The 25,220-nt window shown below is 47.4% G+C and overlaps 1 protein-coding gene across 1 annotated transcript; it reads left to right on the top strand.

Moving 5' to 3' along the window:
• The first annotated feature begins 6,951 nt into the window (after positions 1 to 6,951).
• On the top strand, positions 6,952 to 24,830 carry LOC128941466 (serine/threonine-protein kinase PAK 3-like). The gene is made up of 11 exons (XM_054283243.1): positions 6,952 to 7,007; positions 7,641 to 7,689; positions 7,999 to 8,111; positions 8,370 to 8,487; positions 9,259 to 9,358; positions 9,640 to 9,836; positions 9,934 to 10,071; positions 10,316 to 10,324; positions 21,099 to 21,178; positions 22,982 to 23,169; positions 24,751 to 24,830. The coding sequence occupies exons 3-11, from the start codon at positions 8,014 to 8,016 to the stop codon at positions 24,828 to 24,830; spliced, it is 1,008 nt and encodes a 335-aa protein (XP_054139218.1). The 5' UTR covers positions 6,952 to 7,007; positions 7,641 to 7,689; positions 7,999 to 8,013.
• The last annotated feature ends 390 nt before the right edge of the window (positions 24,831 to 25,220 follow it).

The raw sequence follows: 25,220 nt of genomic DNA, 5'->3' as shown, positions 1-25,220 counted from the left end.
AGACACCCCCTTTTTAGCTGAACGACTTGACAGGAGCTTTACCAAACCAGTGGCATCCTAATGCTCTTTCTCTTTCAAAATCAGACACTCAGTCACTAAGAGCGAGCAGGAAGACATACAAAAGCCAGGTTAGGATACACCCTAACCTAAGCAGAAGAGAAACCTCTACTTACGTGCGAAATTCATAAAATAATAGATGGAATATGTAACGCCATATGCAGCAAAAGCTGCAGTGGCCAGATGGTTAATTATTGGCATTTCTGCAATTTCTTTAAAAACTAAAAATTCAAGCCTCTTGTCAGTGGGCAGCTGCCTACTGACAAATGCTACGACCAGGAGGGATCTCCTGATCTCAGCAAACGTTAGGGCTGCTCTGACACTCAGGCCTTCCCTGCACCAAGGCAGCCTTCTGATGTCACTACGACAATGTGGCAATCACGCCTTGACATCACAAAGGGACAGCTCTGTGTTGTCTGTGAGTTTATGCAAAGCAATACCCAACCTTTCCTACATCAAACACAAAATAGCCTGGGAAGTTCTCCTCTGTCACAAAGCAGCACAAATTCCCCTCATGGGCCAAACCCTGTTGTTCAGGGGGTCCAACAGGAATTCCAAGCACTGAGTACTCAGTTGGGACACAAGCAAAGGAACCCAGATCAAGAGAATGGCCCACAGCATTGCACATGTGAGAAATTGCTCTCGTTTTTAACATTTTAAAGGTATATTACACAATAACAAAGGAATGAATAAGGAAAAATTGCAGCATTGAGAGTCTCCATGACTATCAGCCATGTGCTCATCTACAAAAAGGATGCTCTGCCTATTATACCCTTAGCCCCTCCAAAAGTTTTGCCAGTCAACTCTTTCTCTGCAGTCCATTAGTGGAGATTACTTTCTTGCATCTTGACTGGAGGTCAGGTGTTGTTACACACTGCCTGCTGGTCACAAGCCAGCCCTCCCCAAATGCCCTGACTACCAAGGCGATTACAAGGGGGACTAGAAAGACAACTGTGGGAGGATCTATTATAAATTCATCAGTACACATTTGAACATCCACATAACATCTACTACTTAATTGTCAGAGCCAACCATTGCATTACTTGTCTAGAACACACAGAAAAAGGAGCGAAGGCACTGTTGGCATCACAGCTGAAATGCTTCCTAACAAATCTGTCCACATATTTGCACCTTTATTAGACATGCCCAGGGCTCCGGGGCATGTACATCTCTGCCTTTCTTCCCCTTTGGGAGCAGTCCAACTGGCAGCATCTGCCCGCCAGCAGCAGCTGCTCCAAGCTGGGAATGCCACTGGCAGTGCTGATTTCCAGAGGCTTCTGTGTCCCAGGGGAAGCCAAGGCAGGAGCGGGTTGAACGGTGCTGGCGCTGCTGCTGCTCTGTGCCAGAGAGCCCCGGCTGGGCAGGGCACGGTGCCCACTGCGCTGCGGGCTCCTTCTCCTGCCAGAGCTGGGCACACCTGGGAACAAGGCATGGCAACTTGTGGGCAGCCCAAGGGGTTTCTGGGGCTGCTCTGCTCTGCACACACCCAGGACACCTGCAGCACTGAATTTTAACCCTCAAACAGGTAAGCCAGAGGGAAAAAGCTAGAAAAGATTTCATTTGGACCATTCTTACCTGCTCAACAGAAGTCTTCCAAATGAATGTTACCAAGCAGGGCCCAATCCCTGCTGCCAGCTCAGGGTTAGAAGAGAGGCAATACTTGATTTCAGCACAGGGTGTATGGGGAATCACTTCCCTAATACTTGCACACCCAGCAATCTCACTTACTAGTTTGTATCCATGGTTCTAAGACGTATTCAATACTTTGCTGAGACTCACAGGCTAAATATACCCCCAAATTGTTTGATTTACTGGCTGATACTTATTGAATTATTGATACTGAAATCACTTCTCTGAATTTACTGACATGAGAATAGGAGTGTCCTGTAGGTCCATTCTGGTTTTTGTCAAGGCTCAGAAGAAGACCCCTGCACAAAATAACCCAGGACAAAACAGAACTTGCAAAGCAAATTCATTCTATTAGTTGCAGTAGCAAATAATACATACCAACCCCTGGATTCCTCAAAAAACACTGAGCAGTAGAAGGAGGTGGAGCGTGGTTGTCTGCAGCAGGGGCAGGTAGGCAGTGCACTTTCAGGACATCCCCTGGATGAAAACGCTGTGCATCTCATCCTTCTCACCCTTCCAGCTCAGAACCAGGCCTTATGTCTCCTGCTCAGGAGTGGAATTTCCCAGTTACTGCATTGGCTCACACATGGCTGGCGGTTGAGATGAGGCCAATGAATCAAGGATTTAAAAGAACTGGGAGAGTTAAAATTTTAGCAAGATTTAGTTAGGGGGAAAGAATATAGCAAGAAGAGTAGAAACAAAAGGGGATAATTAATGTTTTGCAGGTAACGTAGTTAAGGCAAGGGTAATATATCACTTGCCTGTCTTTACTATGTTTAAAGAAGCAGGATGGGATGCAGATTTCTTTGTGACAAAGAAGAGGACCTGCACCTGGGCAGGTAGCCTGTACCTGGGCCCCGAAACTTCAGCTATAGCCAAAGGGTGCGAAAGCCTGCCAACAGGTCATAAGTAAAGAGGTCAAATTGAGGAAGACGTCTTGGTCTTCATCAGAAGGAGACCATTCCCCACTTTAAAACCCACCAACCCATTTGAAGTGAAAGACTGCAGAAAGCAAAGGAACTTTGGACTCAATTATAATACATTTTAATACAAAGGGGGGTAGGCAGTGTTACCTAATGAATGTGTGTTAGTTTTTTGGGAATTATATGGATATGTAAGACATTTTAGAAAAGCAGAGAGACAGCGATTCTTCACACGTCTTTAGGAGACAACTCCTCGTGTGCCTGTTGCTGTAATAAACACACCACCTTCTAACTTTAAATGTGGTGAGTTCTATTCCACACTTCATTTGGTGACCGTGGCAGGAAGGCTTCTCTGCTCCAGCGAGAACAACCGTGCTGTGGATGTCTCTGGGCGCTGCCAGGACATTCCTTTCCTGGAGGCACCTCCTCTCTCGGCTGTTCCTCGTGGGGGACAGACAAGACTGCTGGGACTGTGGAGAAAGGGAATGTTTAACTCTGTATAAAGTAACCTGTAAGGTGTACGCAGGGGAAGGGTGGTTCATAAGTCACACAGAGATGTCCTGTGCACAACGTACGCCTGTACAGTTTGGGTTTGGGTCTGGCTGCTGGCAGAAAGGATTTGCTGTGTCAATAAGGACCTGCTAGCAATTCTAGGGGTGAATTGAGCAAATCCTGGTTTATTGCTGTAATTTTTCCTGTGTGCTGTAATTGTGGTTGTGTTTTCAGTGTGTGAATGTTTGAGGAAGATAATGTGAGTGGATGCTGTTGTGATTTATGGTGTGTGTTGTGTTGAGAAAAGCGAGCACTCTGTCCCCTCATAGAGATACTCCTTTCCTGGTGAGCTTGTGTGTGTGGACTTTGTAATTGCAGGGGTTAGTACTCCCTGTGACACCTGGTGCTTGGGTATACAGGGGGGTTGAGTAGTTTTTCTCCCTCATTGTGGTCATTTTGGACTGTACGGTTGTGTTTGGGGAGATTTTAGGATTTTGTTTGCATCAAGTGCACCAATTTATGCAGAAAACTACAGTGTGGTGATTTAACATGTTGAGCTATGGTAGTTCCTTTCTACTGCTCCCCCTCCACCAGGATTTAAAATCTCCTGCCATGAGGTGGATGCTCTGTTTCCTCTCCAGGACATCCTCTTTCCTCTCCTGGATGCTCTCTTTCTCTTCTGGAGTCGTTCTTCATTAAAGCAGTGGGACTTTGGTCCCGAGAAGAAAGAGCACCTCTCGTCTTTTGCTTTTGTCCTTGACAGTGTCACTGTGGTCCAGAGCTCGCCAGACTGATCCCCCACGAGGTAAAAACCAACAAATGGCCCCACATACACAGCTCAAAAATTGGCCACGTTTTTGATGGACTGGGTTGTTTGCCACACTTTTGGAATTCCCCATTCCTACCCAGGTCAGGCAGTTGTTGAAAGGACACACCACACTCTAAAACACATTCTAGATCAACAAAATGGGGAGTGGCCCAAGCAACACCCCAGATGAGGTTGAGCAAAGCTTTAGATGTCTTTATGTTTTGAATAGCTCATTTGCAGGACCTAATCCTCCAATTTTTAGGCACTTTTCCAACAGCACACAGGCAAAATTGAAAGAGACTTCTTCAATTTTGATCAGAAACCTTGAGTTAGGACAAATTGAAGGACCATTTGCACTAATCACTTGGGGCAAACGGTATGCTTGTATTTATTTGCACAGGTGCCAGACCTAAGTGGGTCCCCGCGAAGGACGTGAAACCGTCTCATACACAAGAGCGCACCGACATTTCCACCAGCAGGGAAATGAGCACGCAGACATGAGCCGCACAAAGAAACTACGGTTCATGCCAGACATTCCCTGTTCAACCTGTGAAAGCTACAAATCTTGAGTTTGATTGTTGATTTTTGGACTGTGAAAAGGGTTTGTATCATAGAGCTCTTTCAGCAAAAGCGTGGTGTCCATTGCGTTCAAAAGAATTTTAAGATATCCAAATTTGTAAAAATTGAAGGTTAGAGGTACAGTTCAGTGCTCTATAATTGGCCAGTCCCTTAACAAGTGCTACAAGATTTGCTTGAGAACTGAAATAGATGGGGAAGCTTTTGCCAAAAAGCAGCTGAACAGGAACTTGGAGCTTGATCAAATGATATCCTGGCGCTTGTTGGTTTTGCTTGCTTGCTTTTGTAGTGCATATATGCCTGTAGATCAACCAAAAATGAATGTTTACCTTGCTTTAGCGTAGTCAGCAGGCTAAGACAACACATGTTTGACCAATTCGAGCCCAGACAAACCCTTTGTGACCTGTTTGGTTAGTGTGCCAGTGCCAGCCAAGGAATGGCCAATACCCAGTCGTGACAAATATTGGTGTGAGGCTTCCAACGAGACCAATCCCATAACCAGCTGGCATCATTGGGCCCCTGATCTTCTTAGAGAATCTTCTGAACCTCAAGAATTGGAATTCTTGGTTCATTTCTAATGGAATTTTCTACTGTGTTTCAGTACCAGGGAGATCCACAGTTAAATGTTACTCCCCATCATCCTGTGGACAGATACTCAAGTTTGTGGTGCAATTGTACTACCCCAGTGTGCCCTAAGGATGAAGCTGCTGACAAGTAGATGACCCAGATGAGTCCCCACGACAATTAGTAACAGAATATTGGCTCATTTGTGGAGATAGAGTGTGGCAGGGAATTCCTCAAAGATTAAAGGTGGCCCATGTAGCATCAGACAACTCACTGTGACAGAATTTATCATTAAAAAAGCCATCAAGAGAAAAAACAGAGAAAAAAGATTTGCCCATCATTACAAAGAAAAATGTAATACCAATTTGAGACCCTAGGGCCCTGCAAAATGAGTTATATCAAATTTATTTCTGCATCCACTTACCTCGGGTGAGGCATTGAAACCATTATAGCGATTGGGCTGTTGGCTGAAGAAAGAAGAAAGAGCTACGTCCATTGCAATTAGTGACATGATGACTGATGTTAGCGGTGTCAGACATGCAACCATACAGAACAGAGCAGAAATTGATTTTCTTTTACTGGCACAAGGACACGGTTGTGAGGAATTAGAAGGATTGTGTTGTATGAACCTGTCTGATCACTCTGAATCCACCCACAAAAGCATACAAGAGCTGAAAGATTTGACAGCTAGAATTAAAGAAGATGGTGGGTCACGGTTAGATGATTTGTACAAGGAAGGGGCTTTGCATTTTGGCTAAGGGGACCTTGTAGCATAGGGCTCTATGGATTGGGTGTTTTGGTTGTGGATCTTGGCAGCCCCATCGATACCTTGTTGCCAGTGTCTTGCAGAACAGCTGAAGACGTGGAGCATGGAGGTGGTCGGGAGGGGCTGGATGCCAGTAGCCTTTGGGCTTCTCCCGAAGGTGCCTTTGAGAAGGGGACATGGGAACTGCCCCAGCTGGAGAGGCCTGGCCGTGGCTGGCAGCACCTTCCCAAGGCCTTGCTTTTGCCGTGCGCTTAGGGGGGGCATGTGTGCCAGCCACCCTTCTGACGGGCAATCCTTTCTTGTCCCAGCGCAAGACAGGCTCTGCCATTCAGCCTGGTGCCGCCGGAGCAGCGTAGCCTGCAGCAGCCAGCTCAACCCCCGCTGCCGGCACTTCCTGCAGCAGCGCAGCCCAGCAGCCCGAGATGAGGGAGGGCCTGAAGACACTGAGTACGTCCGGTGCATTTCTTGTCTGCCAGAGCAGGGTGTTGTGCGCGTGTCTGGGTATAGGCTGCGCCAGATGCTGCCCCTCGGTCTCAGAGGCACTTAGGCCTCTCTGCAGAAGGTGTTGTTGTGCTCTGAGGCAGCGCGGCAGCGCTCAGGGAGTCCCTGCTGCCTGTGAGGGCGGCTGGGCCTGCCTTGGCCCTGCCTCGGCTGCCCTCGGCGCCAAAGACAAAAGCAGAGATTGTTTCTGCTTGAGCAGAAGGCTGGCACCTAGCAAGTGACTATTGCCCAGGCAGCTGTCTGGCCCCAGCTGTTTTCTGGCTCTGGTTCTTACTCCTCCTCCGGCCCAGACACTTTGTGCCCCTGGCAGTGGACCCGCCAGTGATGGTGGGTGTGACTGCGGAGGCTGCAAAGGCCCTGGTTTACCTCTTAGGGCCCCCTTCTTAAGGGCTCATCATTTTGGCTTATCGCGTGGGATGCTGCTCTTGAAAGAAATCAAGGCCTTCTTGGAAAGGCCACCTGATGAAAGGTGGAGAAGATGGCCCTCCCACTTGCTGGTCTCAGCAGCTGGAAGCCAAGGGACCGCAAAGGGCCCAGAGCTGCGGGCAGTGGGGCTGCCTTTGGGACACTCTGGGCAGCGGCGTCTCTGTGTGCCAGTGAGCGCCCTGCACTGCTTTTGTCTTTCAGGGAGCATCGTGAGTCCGGGCCAGCCAACAGGCAAATACACGGCATTTGAGGAACTCGGGCGAGGGTAAGCGTGACGTCAGCTCATTTTACAAAAGTGTGGGCCAGGTCTTTGGCTGGTGCAATATCAAGCGTGAAGTCAGGCAAGCCCCAATCATGGTCAGGCTCTGGCTTGACCTCGTGTGGCCTGCCCGGACTGCTCGGTCAGAGCAATCCAAAGGCCTCATCAAAGACAAGTTGATGCTGGCAGTGTCTTGCTTGCAGCAGTGAGGAGCAGGAGCTGGGAAAACCCCTGCCCCTGCAGCTTTCGGGCCTGAAAGAGCACCTTGCCATCCTAGAAAGGTCAGATTGTCAAGGACGGTCTTCTGACTCAAATTGTTCTCCCTTTTTTGACACACACATGCATGCACACCCGCACAAGGAGAGAGTTCCCCTTAGGTTGTGAAATGACCTGGCAGGGCGTGCGCCTTGGAGATTTCCAGCGGCCCTTGGTCTTCATGCTGCACCTTAGTGTTCCCTCGGACAGCCTGCGCCGCATGGCAGAGGGCTGACGGGCTGAGGTGCCGTTGGCAGAAGAGATGCTGCAGCCAGGCATTTTTTCTGAGGAAGGCGTCCAGGCAGCCTGGGGAGATCTGCTGCCTGGGCTTGCTTTCACTGCCAAAGGGATAAAGGCGTCTTTCTGCTGCTTTTGTCTTTCTAGGGGGTTTGGAGCTGTTTATAAAGCCCTTGACACCAGCAGCGGACAACAGGTAAAGTGCCAACAGCCCCATGCCATTTTGCAGCTCTGGAGCGCTTTGCCCGCTGCTGTGAGCTCTGCTTGGAGGTTTGGGTGGCAGCTCCATGTCTGCAGCAGAGGCTGTTCCTCTGAAATGCAGTCTAGGCTCAGGGGGCAGAATGCATTTGGGCTGGCCTTTGGTGCTTCTGCTAAGCTCTGCTGTCTAGTGACAAGGCGCTTTGGCCCAGCGTGCTGCCTCATTGCACCAGCACTCGCTCCATGCTCCTTGTGATCTCGAGCAGGGTGCGTCTTCTCAAGGTACCGGTGGCCAATGTCATTGCAGGTGGCAATCAAGATCATGTCACTCGAGGAGGAGATGTCCGAGGAGCTGGCTGCCAATGAAATCCTGGCCATGAGGGACAACAGGAGTCCCAATATCGTTACCTACTTAGACAGGTTGGCATATTCTGGTGTCAATGTAGCTTTAGCTGGTGCAAGCGCAAAGAGACGATGCCCTTTGGTCACTGGCAGAGAACAGAGCTGGGGATGATTTCTCTGCTGGTCTCCAGAGCGTGGGAGGAGGTGGAGCTGCTGTTCAATAGTCTCTTGTGGCCCACGTAGCTTGGAGAGCAGCTGCAAAAACCTGGCTCAGGCCCTGGGGTGACTGAGGCTGTGCCCATTCTGTTTCTCCATGCCGTAGTTTTCTTCTTTCAGCTACCTGGTGGATGCGGAGCTCTGGCTGGCCATGGAGTTCATGGACGGCGGCACCTTGTTTGATGTGCTGAGGGCAGTGTACCTGGAGGAAGGACAGATAGGCGCTGTCTGTCGGGAGGTGAGGGATCCCGCTTGTGCTTGCCCAAGCCTGCCCGGATGCTGCTTGCCAGCTGGAGCTTAAGGAGAGCCGAGATTTCTTGCTCTCACCCTTCTTTTGCTGCTGCTGCTGCTGTTGCTGCTCTCATGCCACACAGGAGAAGAAAGAGCATGGGAAGTGTACTGCCTGCCGGTGCCCTCGCACTCCTCAGGCTCTGTTCTTGCACTCTTCCATCCTGTCTGTTGTCTGGCCTTGGTGCTCGCTCACTGGCTCAATTTCTCTTTCTTCCTCTTCTCAGCTGTGCCTGGGAATGTTTGCCTGGAGCCTGTCTGTCTGTCCTACATTGCTTGCCACTGGAAGGCAGCATGCGGGTGGCAGAATTTCAAGCTAAGGGCAAAGAGCTGTCCTCAGCTTCAAAGGATAGCATTGCAGCCTGGATGGCGATGCATTCTGGAACAGCTCGAAGGTGCTGCTGTCACCAGCAGCTTCCTCTTCTGCTGCCACTAGGCTTCCCCAAAATTCTTTACCGTGCCGCCTCCCAGCCAAAGGTGACGCGCTTCCTACCCAAGGCCGGTGGAACTTTTGGGAGCCCAGGTGCCTTTGCTTGGAAATCTAGAAAAAACTTCCAAGAGGGTTGAAGCAGCAAGCTCTTCATGATGACAGCAGCGTGATGTTTCGCCCTGGCTCACAATTCCCTGAGAAAGCCGCCAATCCCGTTGAGCTCTTTCCTTGCGGGTGGGATGAAATCAGATCCTGCACGTTAACTTTCCCTCCCTCCTTCTTCTCTCTCAGTGCCTGCAAGGACTGCATTTCCTTCATTGCCGCCAAGTCATCCACAGAGACATCAAAAGTTGCAACGTCCTTGTGAGCACGGACGGATCCGTCAAGTTGGGTGGGTGTCCCTGCTGGGCTGCAGCATGTCCAGCATATGCCGTGCGCTTGCATTTTGGTGACGGCCACTGGGGCAGAAGCGCGGCTTGGCCAGTGCGTGAATCGTCAGGGTGTTTTTGAAGCGGCCGATGCCTTATTTGCCTGGCTCCAGGCACGTGGAAGGAGAGCTCAGCTGCTTTTTCAGCTAGATTCAGCATGGCCTGGTCAGGCTTGGAGTGGGCAATGGTTTTGGCCGCTTTGCCAGTGGTAGCTGGCTTTGACAGGCTTTGTTTTTGTCCTCAGGTGACTTTGGCCTCTGTGCTCAGCTCAGCCCTGAGCACAGCAAGCGCAGCTCCAGCGTCGGCACTCCCAGCTGGATGGCACCGGAGGTGGTGAGAGGAGAAGCCTACGGCCCCAAAGTGGACATCTGGTCCCTGGGGATCATGGGGCTGGAAATGGTGGAAGGGGAAGCTCCTTACCAGCGGGAAGCCCGTCTCCGGGTAAGGTGCAGCTTAGCAAGAGGGCTCTGTGTGGAGAGAGCTGTGTGTGGCTAGCAAAGGAGCAGGTGGAGTGTCCTCTTGCATCCATGTGCTGTAGGTTTTTGAACTGCTAGAAAGGAACGGGCCCCCAAAACTGCAGAACCCCAGGCACCACTCGGCTCTCCTGCGCGACTTCCTCCGCTGCTGCCTGCAGGCAGATGAGGACAGGCGCTGGTCTGCCCAGGAGCTCCTACAGGTAAGGAAAAGCAAAGGGGCAAAAAGGCCTGGCAGCTGAGGACACCTGCATGAAGGGATGAGGAGGAGGAGTGTGGGCCACGGGGCACAGAAAGCTGCCTGGACAGGAAGGCGCAACAGGGGGACATGCTGCCTTCGGTTCTTGATGTGTGTCTTGCTGGTAGCCAGGGAATCCTGCTTGAGCCCGCGAGGATGTGATCCTGGAAAGTAAGAGTTCCTTTCTTTGTTCTTTTTCTTCTGGGCAGCATCCCTTTGTGACCTCAGGCGATCCTGCCTCCAGCCTGGCTGCTCTGATCATCTCAGCCAAGCGAGTGCAGGAAGACTGGAGAGGAGACACCTGCGCCTGAGGAGGCCCTGATGCCCCGACAGCCAAGAGGGGGGAAAAGATGATGTGTCATCCTTAGGCCAAGCTTCAGCCATCCCCCGAGTTTGAAGAGGAGCTGTGCTGTAGAGAGGAAACATGATAGTGTAGATATTTGCTCAGTTTAGCTCTTAGGTTAGCTGTTAGGTTAGCTGTTAGGTTAGCTGTTAGGTTAGGTTAGGTTAGGTTAGGTTAGGTTAGGTTAGGTTGGGTTAGATATGTTGTTAGGTTCAATTTAAAGCTCTGTTGTTTTTCTTTCTGCAAAAGATGAAAGTTTAAAAAAATTAGGAGATGTAGGGATCAACTTTTAAGGACTATAGAACGTAGAGAGCTTGGATAGTAGAGGATTGTTTAGCTTAGGATAGAGTGTTGTTAATTTAGGGAAGCTTTGAAGTAGAAATGAAAGAATTGTCATAATAAGAATTAGGCAGTGAGAGGAAAAGCTGGGCTGCAGCAGAACTGGAGCCTGCAGGCGCTCCAAGCTGTCAGCCTGAGCAGGCCACCTGCAGGACAGAATGCTGAAGATGGAGAAGCAGCAAGGGGATACTTTGTTTCAGCCCGAGTGTCAATAAAAGTCGAAAATATCCAGAGTGTGGTAAGACTCCCTTCCTTGCCAGGCTGTAGCTAAGTGGACAGTCCCTTTCAGAGGCCCAAAGAACATAGGGAGGTAAGCAGCTTTGCTTACCGCAAGTGTGGCATGCCTGCGGGAAACTGAGAGACCTACAGGTAATGAACACCGGGTATTGAGCTCCCATTCAGGACAACACTAGGAGGCAGATGTGCAGTCCTTTCTGGGCCTCTTGTCTTGAAGATGTCAGGCTGATCAGCAGCAATCACCATTTTGTTGCCACCCTCCTCTCACTATGTCACCTGTGGGATGGAATGGCATTCTCACAGCGGCATCTGGCATTTCCTCCCTGCTTCTCTTCTCCCCCCTTTTGACCCCAGACCCCCAGGGACCCTCTGGGCCAGCCTCATCCCCCACAGGGGTGTGCAACCGCCCGGGCCTCCTGCAGAGCCCCATTCCCACTCTGCTGCCTCCTTGGCCTTTTCCCACATCTGGGCCAGCCTGCTGTTGCCAGGTGTTGGAAACATGCGCACACCATAGCACGCCTGTCTTTGAGCAATTTGATGCAGGAGCCCCTGCTGAGCACGGCTCCCCACCCCGGCCCTTTTCCCACCGAGCTGGGGCTCCGCTTCGCCTCCATCTGCTGGCATACGCACTGTTAGGGACTGCTCAGGGCCTGGGTGCTCCTTGAAGGTTGCCCACAGGCCTGAGTTCCATGCCTCCCCATGCCTCCTACCCCTAAGGCTGCCTCAGCCTTCTGAACACAAGTTTTCTTACTCTAATGGCTTCCTGTGCTTTACTTCATACTGTAAGCAGAAGCACACCGTTTTGATTGTCTTTCTTCTAGAATTAATAAAACTAAGTTGGAAATACTCCTAGATTTTGCCATTTAAAACTTGAGGCAAGTGCACAAAGTAGAGAAGCTTTCTGTGCAGCTTTTCAGTTAATTTGAGGTCTCCTTCCTCTTCACTCCCTTTCAGCACATCTGTTGGTTTTCCTTTGCTCTCATCTTTTAAGCTTCATCCCTTGTCTATCGATCTGCAAAAATAGCCTGTAAACGCGACGCAAATTTACTATCCTTTGTTGTTTTCCTCTTCTGGAAAAGCTGAGGCTCGTGTGATCTTCTCCTGTGATCTAGACTTTGATTCCCATCTTGGCTCTGGCTAAGAGCAGAAGAAATGTAATTTAGTAGCTGCTAGTATGATCTGCTAGCAAAGGTCACATTTAGATCTAAGCATGATGCTTCTCTGCCTCCGTTGAATACACATCTTTGTGTCTAGGCCTGGTGACTTCCAGCAGCACCTGGAAGCTACTGCCAAGGACAAAAGTCTCCCTCTTGCTGGTTTTGACACTGATTTGTTGGTAGGATTTTGATCTATGTCGACAGTCATCTACAGGAACTGGATCCTTGACACAAAGTGCCTTCAAGCAACATTTCTAAGCATAGTGGGCAATGAAGTCCAGATACTAATGAGTTGTGGTTTGTTTTGCCTCTGTCTAACATATGGTACACTATCCCACAACATGTCATGTTTGAGTGTTTCAGGCATTTAAAACTTAGCTTTATTCTTGTCAACACTTTTCTTTCCTCCCTTCAGAAACCTGCATGTCCAGGTACTAATTTCTTTCTCAGCTGTTGAAAAGTTACCAGTTAGACAAGACTTGTTTCTTGACCCAGAGATGGGGCAAGCGTCACCGTTAGGCCGGACGTGGCATGTTACGGATATGAACGAGGCCAAACTTTCTCCAGAGAAAGAGGTTCTCGTTTATTAAAATAGCTACAAGGAACGGAGTGCCCAGGATAAGCCCAGGCACCCACACAGCGAACTAAAAACGAAAACAGTGCGCTCACCCCAAGTGCACTGGGTTCTCCCAAACAACAGGTGCCCCAAAATAAGAAGAACCCCGACCCAAACGATCTCCCCACGTTTATAGGCCCCCCCGGGTCCAGGATTGGCGCATTTTGGATCCTCATGATGATTGGTCCATTTCCAGGCTTCTCATTGGTCTTTACCGCCATTCATTCTGGACCAATCGTTTCTGCAGGGCTTCGAATGATTGGTCAGATATTTCATCCAATCTCTCTTCGACCTTGCCTTGCCCCATCAGACTCCTGTTTCACCAAACCCTGGACCCTTCTAGCCCATTCCAATAAGCCCCTCCCCTTTAACATAATACAAATAATATAACATAATAATTACAATATAATTGAACTCTATCCTATTTTAAATTAACTTAACTTTTACCTATAACAACTCCCCCCTCTAAAACTTTGATCGGGCTTTAGCCCGCATCAATCTCTTGACAGTTATTCAATTACTCTCTTGACCAGTCTTTTAATCAGTTTGTTAACATGTTTCCTCTTCATCATGTATAGTTGTCTCAATGTCTGGTAAATCTGTTTCATAAGCCACATGAATTACTTCTCCCTTAATTGATTTCCTTTCTGATCCATTTTTCTTTCATAGGGCATTCCCCCAACAAGTTCTGTTTAAAAATTCCCTATATTTTTGAATTGCCAATACACTCTGCCGCCCTCTATACATGTGGTTAACGATAAAAAGTTGATACAATTGGGGCTCGGATTCGAGTGTGTTCTGAGGACGGCTGTCCGAGACTCTCCTGCATACAGAGGATGATAGCACTTTTCACACGGTTGTTATCTCCCCTTATTCATGCTGATAAGTAGGAGGATCAATAGAACTGGGGGTCCGGTACAGGCTACTCTCCCTTTCAATGTCTCTTCTCCGTAGAGGATCAGCGATTCTTGTTGGTAAGAGGATATCGTGATCCGGTCTTGCCCCCCCTTTCTCTTCTCTTTCCTTACTAGTGCTGTTCTTACCAGTTACTGTTGCAGGAGTCTACTTCCCCTTTTGTATCAACGTGTTCTTTCTTTTAGAGCCAGATTGCTAGGTGCGTGGGAGAATGCTCTATCGCTTCTCAGATCACTGGATCAGTAGCAGGGAATATTAAAACATGGTTTTGATAATTCATATAATATCACTTCATGTATAAATACCATCTCCTTGAGTTAAAAGAATGTTAAAAACTTCAATTGAATATCTTATAATAAATCTAACAGAGTTCTTATTATAACTTATAACTTATGTGGCTCTTATGGAATTCCTGATGTCTTCTTTAATTTATCTGTAATGGAAATAAATGTAATGATCATCCCTCAGGAGCAGAAACCGGCCCTTTTACTCTGGTGACATGTGTCCATCCTCGTTCTTGCGTCCTAATGGCTGTTTCCGTGATGAGTAAAACTTGAAATGGACCTTCCCATTTTGGAGTTAGTGGTTGTTCTTTGCAGGTCTTAATTAACACCCAGTCACCAGGCTGGAATTTGTGAATTTTAAAATCAATAGGAGTAGTTTGAGGAAGGTATCCCTTGCTCCTTAATTCCTCTAAAGCGCAGGTTATGGTCTTTATATATTTTCTCACACCTAATTCTCGTTCTTCATAGGTTCCCATATTACCTGCAGTAGTTAAGAAAGGTAAACCAAACATCATCTCATATGGGGAAATTCCTATATCTGCCCTTGGTTTTGTCCTTATTCTCAATAATGCCAGAGGGAGACATCTTAACCAATTCATTTTTGTTTCTTCTGTTAATTTTGTGAGAGTTATCTTAAGAGTCTGGTTCATTCTCTCTACTCTTCCGGAACTTTGAGGTCTCCATGGGGTATGAAATCTCCAGATGATATTCAAGGCCTCTGTTATTTGTTGTAATATCTTGGCGGTAAAATGAGGACCTCTATCAGAGTCAATAGTATTAATCATTCCATATCGGGGTATGATTTGTTCTAATAAAGTTTTACTTACAGTCTCGGCCGTTGCTCTTGTGGTTGGGTACGCTTCCACCCAATGAGTTAGATGATCTATTATCACCAGTAAATACTTATATCTCTGTACTTGTGGTAATTCTGTAAAGTCTATCTGTACACATTGAAATGGCCTTTTTGCTAATTCTCTACCTCCTTGAGGTAATTTTCTCATTACTTTTCTATTTATCTTCTGACATACTATGCATTCTCGAGTTATTATCTTGGCAATTTCCCACACCCCAGTACACACATAAGTTCTCATAAAGTGATCGTGTAAAGCTTGAGTACCCCAATGGGTTGAGGCATGTAGGTCCTCTAATATCTTTCTGGTTAATGCCTTGTTTAATACTTGTCTACCGTCTGGCATCCTCCATTCTCCTTTTCCATTTTGGACTGCACCATGTTTTAGTAATTCCTCTTGTTCTTTTTCATTCAATATAGGGATCTCCTCCTTTTCTTGATCTTTCTCATTCCCATCTCCTACTTCATTTAACCTGAAGATCTTTTCAGAATCTTCTAGAGCGGTCCTTTTTGCAGTTACGTCTGCCAAGTTGTTCCCTTTTATTTCTCTAGTATCGCCTTTTTGATGTCCCTTTATATGTACCACTGCAATTTCTTTTGGTCTTTTCAAGGCTTCTAACACTGCCTTTATGAGGCCTTCATGAATTAGGGTTTTTCCCTTTGAGTTGACAAATCCTCTCTCTGCCCAGATCTTCCCAAAAGTATGTACTACCCCATAGGCATATTTAGAGTCAGTGAATATGGTACCACTTCTTTGATCAAGCCATTTTAGCCCTTTTAATAATGCATATAGTTCACAGCATTGTGCAGACCAACTATTGGGAAGCTTTCCTTTTTCTATGACTGTCATCGTATGTCCATTTACAATAGCATACCCTGATACTCGCTTACCATCTACTACCCGTGATGAACCATCTATAAACAGTATATCTCCTTCAGGCAAAGGTAGTTCTAATAAATCTTCTCTAACTTTTAGCTGCAAATCTATGGTTTCAAGGCAGTGATGTTCCAATTCTTCTTTTGGTTCTCCATATAAAAATTGTGCAGGATTTTGGATCCTTGTTGTTGTCAATTCTATATTTTCACTTTTGCTTAATATTAATTCATATTTTAAAAGTCTGCTATCTGAAATCCGTTGGCAGGCTTTCTTACTTAGTATACTTTTTATATCATGGGGAGTATACACCTTGATCTTGTTTCCTAGTGTTAACTTGTAACCTTCTTCCACAAGAGTCACAGTTCCAGCCACTGCCTGGAGACAAGTGGGCCAGCCTCTAACTACCGGATAAAGCAACTTGGAGAGATAAGCAATGGGTTTTCGCACCCCACACAATTCTTGTACAATAACTCCATAAGCTATTCCTTCTTCTACATTGACGAATAGTTCAAACAGTCTATTTAAATCTGGCAAACTTAGCACTGGAGCATTTGCCAATTTTTCTTTTAGGTCTTCTAACTTTTTCTCATCATTTTCATCCCAACTTATGGGCTCATTTTCAACTAATTTATCATATAGAAACTTAACTAATTTTGTGTGTCCATCTATCCATAATTTACAATACCCAATTAATCCTAGTAATTTTCTCACATCTGTTTTTGGTTTTGGTGCTGGCAATGATAGTGTTCCCTGAATTCGGTCGGCATCTAATCTCTTATATCCTTTCCCAATTATATGGCCTAGATACTTTACTTCTGGTTCTACAAATTGTAACTTTCTTTTAGATACTTTTAACCCCTTTCCCCCTAGGAAGTTCAGTAAATTAACAGTTGTTGTTTGTACCTCTTCTTTCTGTTCCCCAGAAATTAATAGATCATCTACATACTGTAGGATTTGAGATCCTTCTTCAGGTATAAACTGTTTCATTAGTTCTTCTAGAGTTTGGCCAAATAGGTTTGGTGACTCTGTGAATCCCTGAGGCAACCGTGTCCATTGTAATTGTTGTTTTCTCCCGGTTTCCTCATCTTCCCATTCAAACGCAAACCATTTTCTACTTTCTTTCTCAAGTGGACAGGACCAAAAAGCATCTTTTAAATCTATAACACTAAACCATGCATGTCTTGATGGTACTTTGCTCAATAAATTATAGGGGTTGGCTACTACTGGATATCGAGTAACAGTTTGCTTATTTACTTCTCGTAAATCTTGGACTAATCGATATGTACCATCGGGTTTCTTTATGGGTAATATTGGGGTGTTATGTGGAGACATGCATGGTTCTAAAATTCCTTCTTTAATTAAGTCTTTAATCACAGGTGTTAATCCCCATTTCCCTTCTACAGAAATTGGATATTGTTTAACTCTTATTGGGGGAATGTCAGGTTTCATTTTGATTTCTATGGGTGGAATTTCCAACAGTCCATGACCCCCTCCTTCTGCCCACACTCTCGGATCTATCTCTCTCTCATCTTCTTCTTTTAAAACCATCATTTTCACTACCATACGTTTACCTTCAGGGACTACCCCTATTCTTAACTGCAATTGTAAATCCCGGCCTAAGAGGTTAGAGTCTAATTCAGGCATATACAGCAGGTCAGCACAGCCTTCCCTGAAACTTCCTTTTATAGGTACTTCTTCAATCATGGGTACTTCAAAAGGGTTATTCTCAGCACCTTTAACTTTACAGGTTTGGTTACTTAATTTGCATCCCTTGGGAATCTTTGAAATACTTGAACGATCTGCTCCAGTATCCACTAAAAATTCCATTTCCTCGCTCTGAGGGCCTACTTCTAGGTTTACCAGGGGCTCCTTTTGATGTCCAATATCATCCCTCAGAGCGTAGAGCCCCTGACACCCCCAGTCCTCTCCTTCCAGCCTTCTCCCTAAGGTGTCTTGTTCCTGAGAAATAGCCTCATCCATCTTTCTTTTTCTACAGAAATTTCTGGTATGTCCTTTCTTACCACAATAAAAGCACATGACTTCTGCCCAAGGTGGTCTTTTTTCGGGCAAAGGGGACTTATTATCTCTGTCTGGCTCATACCTTCTACTTGGCTGATCTTTAAACCCACTTATTCTTGGACCTGTGTACTTGCTTTTTCCATCATCTGGTGACTCTCTATTCCCAAATCTAGCACTCTCTCTAGCCACTGCTACCATAATTTTTGCTTTTGTTTTGTTCTTCTCCTCATCCCTCCTTAGATATACTTTTTGCGCCTCTCTTAATAACTCGTTCATTCCTCTTTCATGCCAATCATCTAACTTGTCCAATTTCCTTCGTATATCCACTCAGGCCTTAGTTACAAATTGAATTTTAACTAAAGCTTGTCCTTCTGGACTATCTGGATCCACACTTGAGTACAACTGAAAGTTTCGTTTTAATCTTTCTAACCAGGCGCTTGGTGATTCATCTCGCTCCTGGTGACTATCAAATGCCAATCTTGCATTATTTGTTCTTGGGACTGCCTCTCTTATCCCTCTTACAATTAGTGTCCTATATTGTCTCATGCTCGCTCTTCCCTCTTCCTGGTTTGGATCCCAATTAGGTGGGTTAACAGGCATTTTATCTTCTCCTCTAGGACCTCCTCTATTTTCTCTTTCCCAAATCCTCGTACCTGCAGTACGAATCATTTGTATTTCTTCGGAAGAGAACAGTATATCTAGGATAGAATTTAATTCCTCCCACGTAAAGATGTTAGGCCCTAAAAATTGGTCTAATTGTTGGGAGATGCCTATTGGGTCTTCTAATAAAGTCTTAATTTCTTTCTTAAAATTTCTAACTTCAGAGGCGGTTAATGGGGCATTCACAAAACCAATACCACCTCTGCCCCCCCCCCCCCATAGGCACTTCTGTCAGAGGAAACAACTTTTCAGTTCTCCCACATTCACCTTGAATTTTCTTTGCTTGGAATCTTGTATTATACTGATGGCTTGCTACAAGCTCATCTGGTTCAATTAATTTCTTTTCCTCTATATCTTTACAACAACAGGCCTTTTTCACTCCCTGACCTTTTGTTTGCAAACTTTCCTCCTGCTTGTGACTCTCAGTATGTTGGGGTACAGGGGATAAATAAAAAGGAATGTTTTGTGATGTTCCAGCAATAAGAATAGGGGAAGAGGTACTTTGGGTTATGGGCTGAAATATGGGGGAAAAATAAAAAGGAGTATTTTGGAAAGTTTTGGGAGCCAAGATTGGGGTATGGACACTCTGAGTGGTACTAGAGACCAGTGTCTGGGTACTTGAGGAACTGGAGGGAATCTGCAAAACTGAAGGAGTACTAGAATGGGCAGGTTCTGGTATATTTGGGAAAGGAGATGATACAGAAGAGGGGATGCTGGGAGCAGGACAACTTGAATTAGAAGGTTGAGGTGATTTTAAAACTCCTGTGCGAGTAGATACTGAAATTGCATCCACTCGTGAGATGGTACTGAGGGGTACAAGGTTGGAGGGGGAGGAGGAAGGTGGTCTATAGGAGCAGTTGGTTGAGGAGGTAACGGGAGGTCATCTAAGGGATCAGAAGGGGGAGGTGGAGGAAGATGGTCTAAAGGATCCCACCTCCGTTCTGGTAGCTTAGTTTCTTCTTTTTCTTTTTCTCTGGATATTTTATATAATTTTATTTCCTCTTCCTGTTTGTCCCTTTCTAACCAACATTTAGCATATCTAATCTCTTCATCACAAGGTTCTATTCTGGTATTGACATATCTAATTAATGCTATACATAGCCATCTTTCTTTTGTCCCGTACCAGGGCCAATAAATAGGTCCTTCAGCAATACTCTCTTTAGGCCATATTTCTGTACAGTATCTTATCATTTTTCTCTTATCTAGATCCTTCATTCCCTCATTAGTATCCCAATTTATTAAAAGTTCACCTAAAGGACTACTAGGAGGTATTTTCTTAAAAACATCCTTCCCTTTTCTCTTCCTGCTGGCACTTTTCCCAGCACACTGTCCCATCTTTAACTAGCAATTGGTATCCAAATATAATTTTTTTTTTTTTCAATAAGGGATTTGTATTAGTTACAAATGAGGAAGAGAAAATAAATATTAATTATTGTGAAAAATGTAATAATAATGGTTACTTAAAAAAAAGTTCCTTATCATAAGAGACAAGACACTTTAAAGAAATATTTGATGCGGGAAATGAAATAAATATGGTGGCTTTGGTGGGAAACAAAACAAAAAGGTGGCCCAAAGAAATATTTAGTGTGGGAAACAAAATAAATATGGTTTAACAAGGATTTCAGAATAATAATGTTAATTCAAATGAACACTTATAACCTAAGAAGAAATATAATATCTATCATTTTAGTGGGAAAACTAAACAATAGTGATGGCTATTTCAAGAAATTAAACAACTTACAACCACCTGCTCAACTAAATATAAAATAGATGCAGCAAGCTACTTACTCTACACAAATGGCCTCTGCACACCACACTCAACCACGTACAAATTGGCTTCAATGAGCCGCTTACTCAAAACTCAAAATGCCACTTCACACCACACACAAAAACCAAAATGGCCACTTCTCGGCCCACTGTATAGAAAACTCAAAATGGCTGCTTCTTGGCCCGCCTCACAACAAACTCAAAATGGCCGCTTCTCGGCCTGCCTCACAACAAACTCAAAATGGCCGCTTCTCGGCCCACCTCACAGCAAACTCAAAAATTCCTAAGGAATGGTCGAAGGACTTTTGGCCTGCCCTCACCTCCGAACCTCATTCCTTAGGGGCCCCGACTCTTAAAATACAAACAAAAAAAAAAGAAAAAAATTCTCCCTAACATGAGCCGGTTCTAACCTCCCCCTCAGCCCTAGTGACTGAAAGGGCCCTTCCACAGCCGGTGGCCCACCTCTCCCCTGTGGGTCACCGTCCCTGTGAAGTATTTTTCAGCCACCCCTACGACCCCCTTTAGCTGGGATCCTAGCTCAGGGTGAGCCTACTTCCCCTCTATGACCCCCTTTCCACTGGGGTCCTAGTTTGAGGGGACCCTACTCCCCTTGGGTTGGGCACCCTCCCCTTCCCCGGCCTCAGAAAAGGGGCACTCCCCTACACGGTGGCCACTTTATTCAGTGGTGTCTGTATAGGAGTATTTTCTCCCACACCCAAGGTCCTAGTTCCTCAGAGAGTAGACTCCCCCGGTCTATCCCTGAGGAACAGCCCTCCAGGTGGTTTGAGCTAGTGGTCGGAGCTCTACCCCTCACTGGGCAAGTCCGCCCCACTAACCCCCCTCGGGTACCCCTATGACCCCCCAATGGGATCCTAGTTCAGGGTACCGAGTGTGTCCCCCTCTATGACCCTCCCCAATGGGATCCTAGTTCGAGGGGTACAACTCGGGCCAATGGCTCAAACCACCCCTAGGAGCCTCCAATCACTGGAGGAACGGGAGCCTGAGCGGGTAAGGGCGGCTATAGGTGGGTACTCCCCGTCTCCCCTACTCCTGGGGGTCCATAGGGGTACACACACTCCACAACAACACTCGCTTCCCTCCGTTACTGGGAGGACGGCACTCATTTCGGGGGTCTGTACTCACAGCCCCCGTCTCATTCACTCACACGCACTTCGCACCCCCTATTGCCTTCAACCCCACTCACGTTGCTCTGAGGCAACGTAGGCCCCACTCCCTCTCGGAGGGCTCTCACCTTTTGGGTCGCTGTATTCCTTGCAGCCTCAGGTATAGGCGAGGAAACGCTTCTGCAGTCCGACGTAGTCCAGTCTCTGGCAGCCAAAAAGGTGGCTAGACGCGTCTCCCAGGTCCTGGGGTACCCCGGACTGTTTCGGGGCATGGCCTACCCCGGAACGAGCCCCCAAAAAAGATGTTATGGATATGAACGAGGCCAAAATTTCTCCAGAGAAAGAGGTTCTCGTTTATTAAAATAGCTACAAGGAACGGAGTGCCCAGGATAAGCCCAGGCACCCACACAGCGAGCCAAAAACGAAAACAGTGCGCTCACCCCAAGTGCACTGGGTTCTCCCAAACAACAGGTGCCCCAAAATAAGAAGAACCCCGACCCAAATGAACTCCCCACGTTTATAGGCCCCCCCGGGTCCAGGATTGGTGCATTTTGGATCCTCATGATGATTGGTCCATTTCCAGGCTTCTCATTGGTCTTTACCGCCATTCATTCTGGACCAATTGTTTCTGCAGGGCTTCAAATGATTGGTCAGATGTTTCATCCAATCTCTCTTCGACCTTGCCTTACCCCATCAGACTCCGGTTTCACCAAACCCTGGACCCTTCTAGCACATTCTAATAAGCCTCTCCCATTTAACATAATACAAATAATAGAACATAATAATTACAATATAATTGAACTCTATCCTATTTTAAATTAACTTAACTTTCACCTATAACATGGTATACACACGTGATCAGGGTACAAGAAGAAAAGGGTTTGTTTTTTTCATTCTGCATGTTCTCCAGCTTATACACTCTTAACAAAGCGTGATCTCAAGTCACTAACTACATCACAATAGCTTTTTCTATCCAGTGGTGCAAAGCAATTAGCGTCAATATAACTGGCAAAAGTTTTACAGAAATTTATGAGGCACGTATGCACATCTACTTAGGCACCTAGTCTAGCATACGCAAGTTTTCCATTATCTCTTCTAATTGGGTTTCCATGCTGACAGCCTTGTCTTCTTCCTTGCTATGGATACACTCAAAAACCATCAACTGCTATTTCTTCCATGAACTCGGCTGTGCTTGCAGGCCAGCTGCCAAGCCCCTCCATAGGTCAGCATGCGCCCGCATGTTCAATGAGCAACTGCAGCCTACAATAGTCCTGGAAATTTATTGTCTTTGCTTTGTTTGCCATCTAAATGTCACTGAAGAAGTTAGTGACATTTTCCAAACCAGCTAGGATGCCACCTAGAAGAAGCAGACTTGCTTTCAGTCAAAGCTTTGGGGACCAAAAGTCATGTTTGCTTGCATTGCTTGAATGCCGCTTGGATTGGCGCATTTTCTGAGTTCCCCTGGGATGCCTTGAGCACTGCCTTTGTGAGTGAGGAGAATTTCCCAGGCTTTTCTTTTGCATTAGCTGTACAGAAGGTTGTCTTGCTGGGCACAAGAAAGCCCCAGAGCAGCTGCCTTTGTGAGGTCAAGCCAGAGGTGCCACGTCACAGTGCTGTCAGCACAGCGTTGTCCCGGTGCGCGCCAGGCCTGGTCGTCCAGAGCAGCTCTTCCGCTGGCTCCCTGCAGGAGGATCCTTGTGCTCAAGGAGCTCTCAGCAGACGGCCTGCACCCCGAGAGGAGTCTTGGCTTTCCCTTGGGTGGCACTCAGCGTGCAAACGCGCACAGCGCTGCCAAAATGATCGGGCAAGTCTGTGCCGCCGTTTGCACCGTCTTTTCTGTTGTCTATTCTGGCTACTACCTGACCCAGCTGACTCGTAAGTAAAGGTTTCTCCTGGGGCTGGCATCACCCGACTTTTGCTTGGCTCTGCTCTTTATGCCGCACCAGTGGCCCAGTTTCTGTGGGAACAAAATGGCCCTGAAGGTGCCACCGCTTTGGTCAATGTCCTGCCAGCAGCATCAGCTCCAAAGGGGGCATCTGTACTGGGTGGCGCGTGCAGAGTATTTGCCATGCAACCTGCAGCGGTTGCCTTCCTTCCCCGGGAGAGTGCGTGGCAGCGGAGTCCGTCATTTCCTCGGCTTGCTGCTTCAAGCAAGACAAGCTGCAAATTGCAGACCCTGAGGGGAGATCCTCAGAAGTACTTCTACCAACTCAGTGGTTCTCTCCAGTGAGAGTGAAGGAAAGCACCTTTTGCTCCATATTCTGCCCCTTAGAGGCCTTGGCTGCATGACTTGAGCCTTTGATGCTGTGCCAAGACTGCGATTGCCTTGGCGATGCAGCAGAAACTGCAGTGCAGGGAGGGTTTGCTACTGAGCCCAGCAGCTGTTCCTGGGCTGCTTCAGCAGGGAGCTGCCACAGGGAAGGGACCCTTTGTGGAAGCTTTGCTGGGCTATCATCTTCAGCCAAGGGATGGGAATTAGGGCATGCCATTTAAAAGAATGTATAAGGAAAATGCAGGAAAGAGAAGAGGGAAATGCAGCTTGAGCTGTTGGGCACAAGAGGAGCTCAAAGTTTTGAAGAGCAGCGGGCATTTCCAGCACCGTCTTCCTATTTCTCTCCTTGCAAAAGAGGCCCAAATGCAGACAGAGCCTCCTCTAGCGTCCTTGTTGTTCTCTTGCTTGCTGTGGGAAAGAGCTGTTGCTCCTGGAGGCATGTTGGGAAAGGGAAATGCTCTGTGTTGGGGCTGCCTTGTGCTGTGGGAGTGGCCAGCACAGGCACTTTTCTAAGGGCCTCTGGTTCCTTTTGCCTTGCTGGCTGCAGGTCACCTGACACGCGGATGGAGACATGCCTGTCCTTTGGTGAGTGGCAAAGGAAGCTGTGCCGTTGCTGGCGTGTGAGAATGGTGCAGCAATTCTGCCAGCTTGGCCTGTTGCAGCCCAGTGTGGAGTGCCGGCGTGGGAGGCTGAAGGAAAGGCCAGCTGCCCGCTGGCATCAGCAGTAGCAAAGGGAGCACTGGCTGTTTGCTGATTTTCCAGTGAAGAGCCTTTCAAGAGATGAAAGGCAAATGGGACAGCTCCGAGGCATCTTGCTGCTTCTAGGCAGCAGGGAAGCTCAAATGCACAGCAAGATGGAGTAGCAGCTCATTCAGCCAACTTCCTCGGGTTTGCGTGACTCAGAGGCCCACTTGTATCCAAGTCTATGATTTGCCCTTCTTCTGGGTCCTTTCCCAGCTCAATAGAAAGCAGCTCCTAAGGCACTGACTTTTGCCCATCTCTCTCACTTCTGTCTGCCTGCAGGGCACAACAGCAGGGTCAGCAGCTCCTCTGGCTGCCTCTGTCATTGAGGAAGAGGCTGAAGAGGAGCAAAGGAAGATGAAGCCTTCAGCCACTGTCCCTTCACAGCCTGAACTTGCAGAGCCAGTAAGTGACAGCTGAGCTTGGCACTGCCTTTGGTGCAGGGCCAGGCTTCCCCGTTTTGGAGCAGCCCTTGTTGCTCGTGGCGGAAGATGCTGGCGGCCGTGTGCCTGCTGAGGCGTAGTGCGGCTTCAGGCAAGCCGCGGAGCCCTGGCCAATGGGTTCTGAAGTTTGACATTTAAGCTGGGATGCTGAGAGGGTGCCAGAGTGTCTCTTGGGATCAGACAGGAGGCAGCATTCAGTGACTCTCAGTGTAGGAGTCAGCCCCTTGTGCCCGTGGTCAGTGCAGGCTGCCACTGGTCAGCGGACAGCGCGGCCCAAATTCGCAGTTGACAGCCTTGCAGGGTACCTGGGAGACACTGGGCCCTGGAAGGGACCTGCCCTCTCCGTGGACTAATTAGCTTCAGGCTGTGCTTCCCTTCCAGCCGGTCAGAGCAGAGTTTGGAGAGGAGAATCCTCGGCAGGCCTGCACTGTAAAAGGGCCGGTGGGTCTGGGCAGGGCTGGAAGGCGGCT

This window comes from Melozone crissalis, unplaced genomic scaffold (assembly GCF_028551555.1).
Source record: "Melozone crissalis strain CALT ecotype California unplaced genomic scaffold, PUWL_Pcris_2 ptg000036l_1, whole genome shotgun sequence".
Classification (NCBI taxonomy): Eukaryota; Metazoa; Chordata; class Aves; order Passeriformes; family Passerellidae; genus Melozone; species Melozone crissalis.
Note: the sequence above shows the minus strand (reverse complement) of the source record. Positions and strands in the feature narration are given on the sequence as shown.

Excerpts from the sequence above, each read along its gene's own strand:
- LOC128941466 (XM_054283243.1), top strand. The coding sequence starts at position 8,014 with ATGTCACTCGAGGAGGAGATGTCCGAGGAGCTGGCTGCCAATGAAATC. Across the intron at positions 9,359-9,639 it reads GGACGGATCCGTCAAGTTGG|GTGACTTTGGCCTCTGTGCT; the intron begins GTGGGTGTCCCT and ends TTTTGTCCTCAG. Across the intron at positions 21,179-22,981 it reads AGGAACGGGAGCCTGAGCGG|GAGGATCCTTGTGCTCAAGG; the intron begins GTAAGGGCGGCT and ends GGCTCCCTGCAG.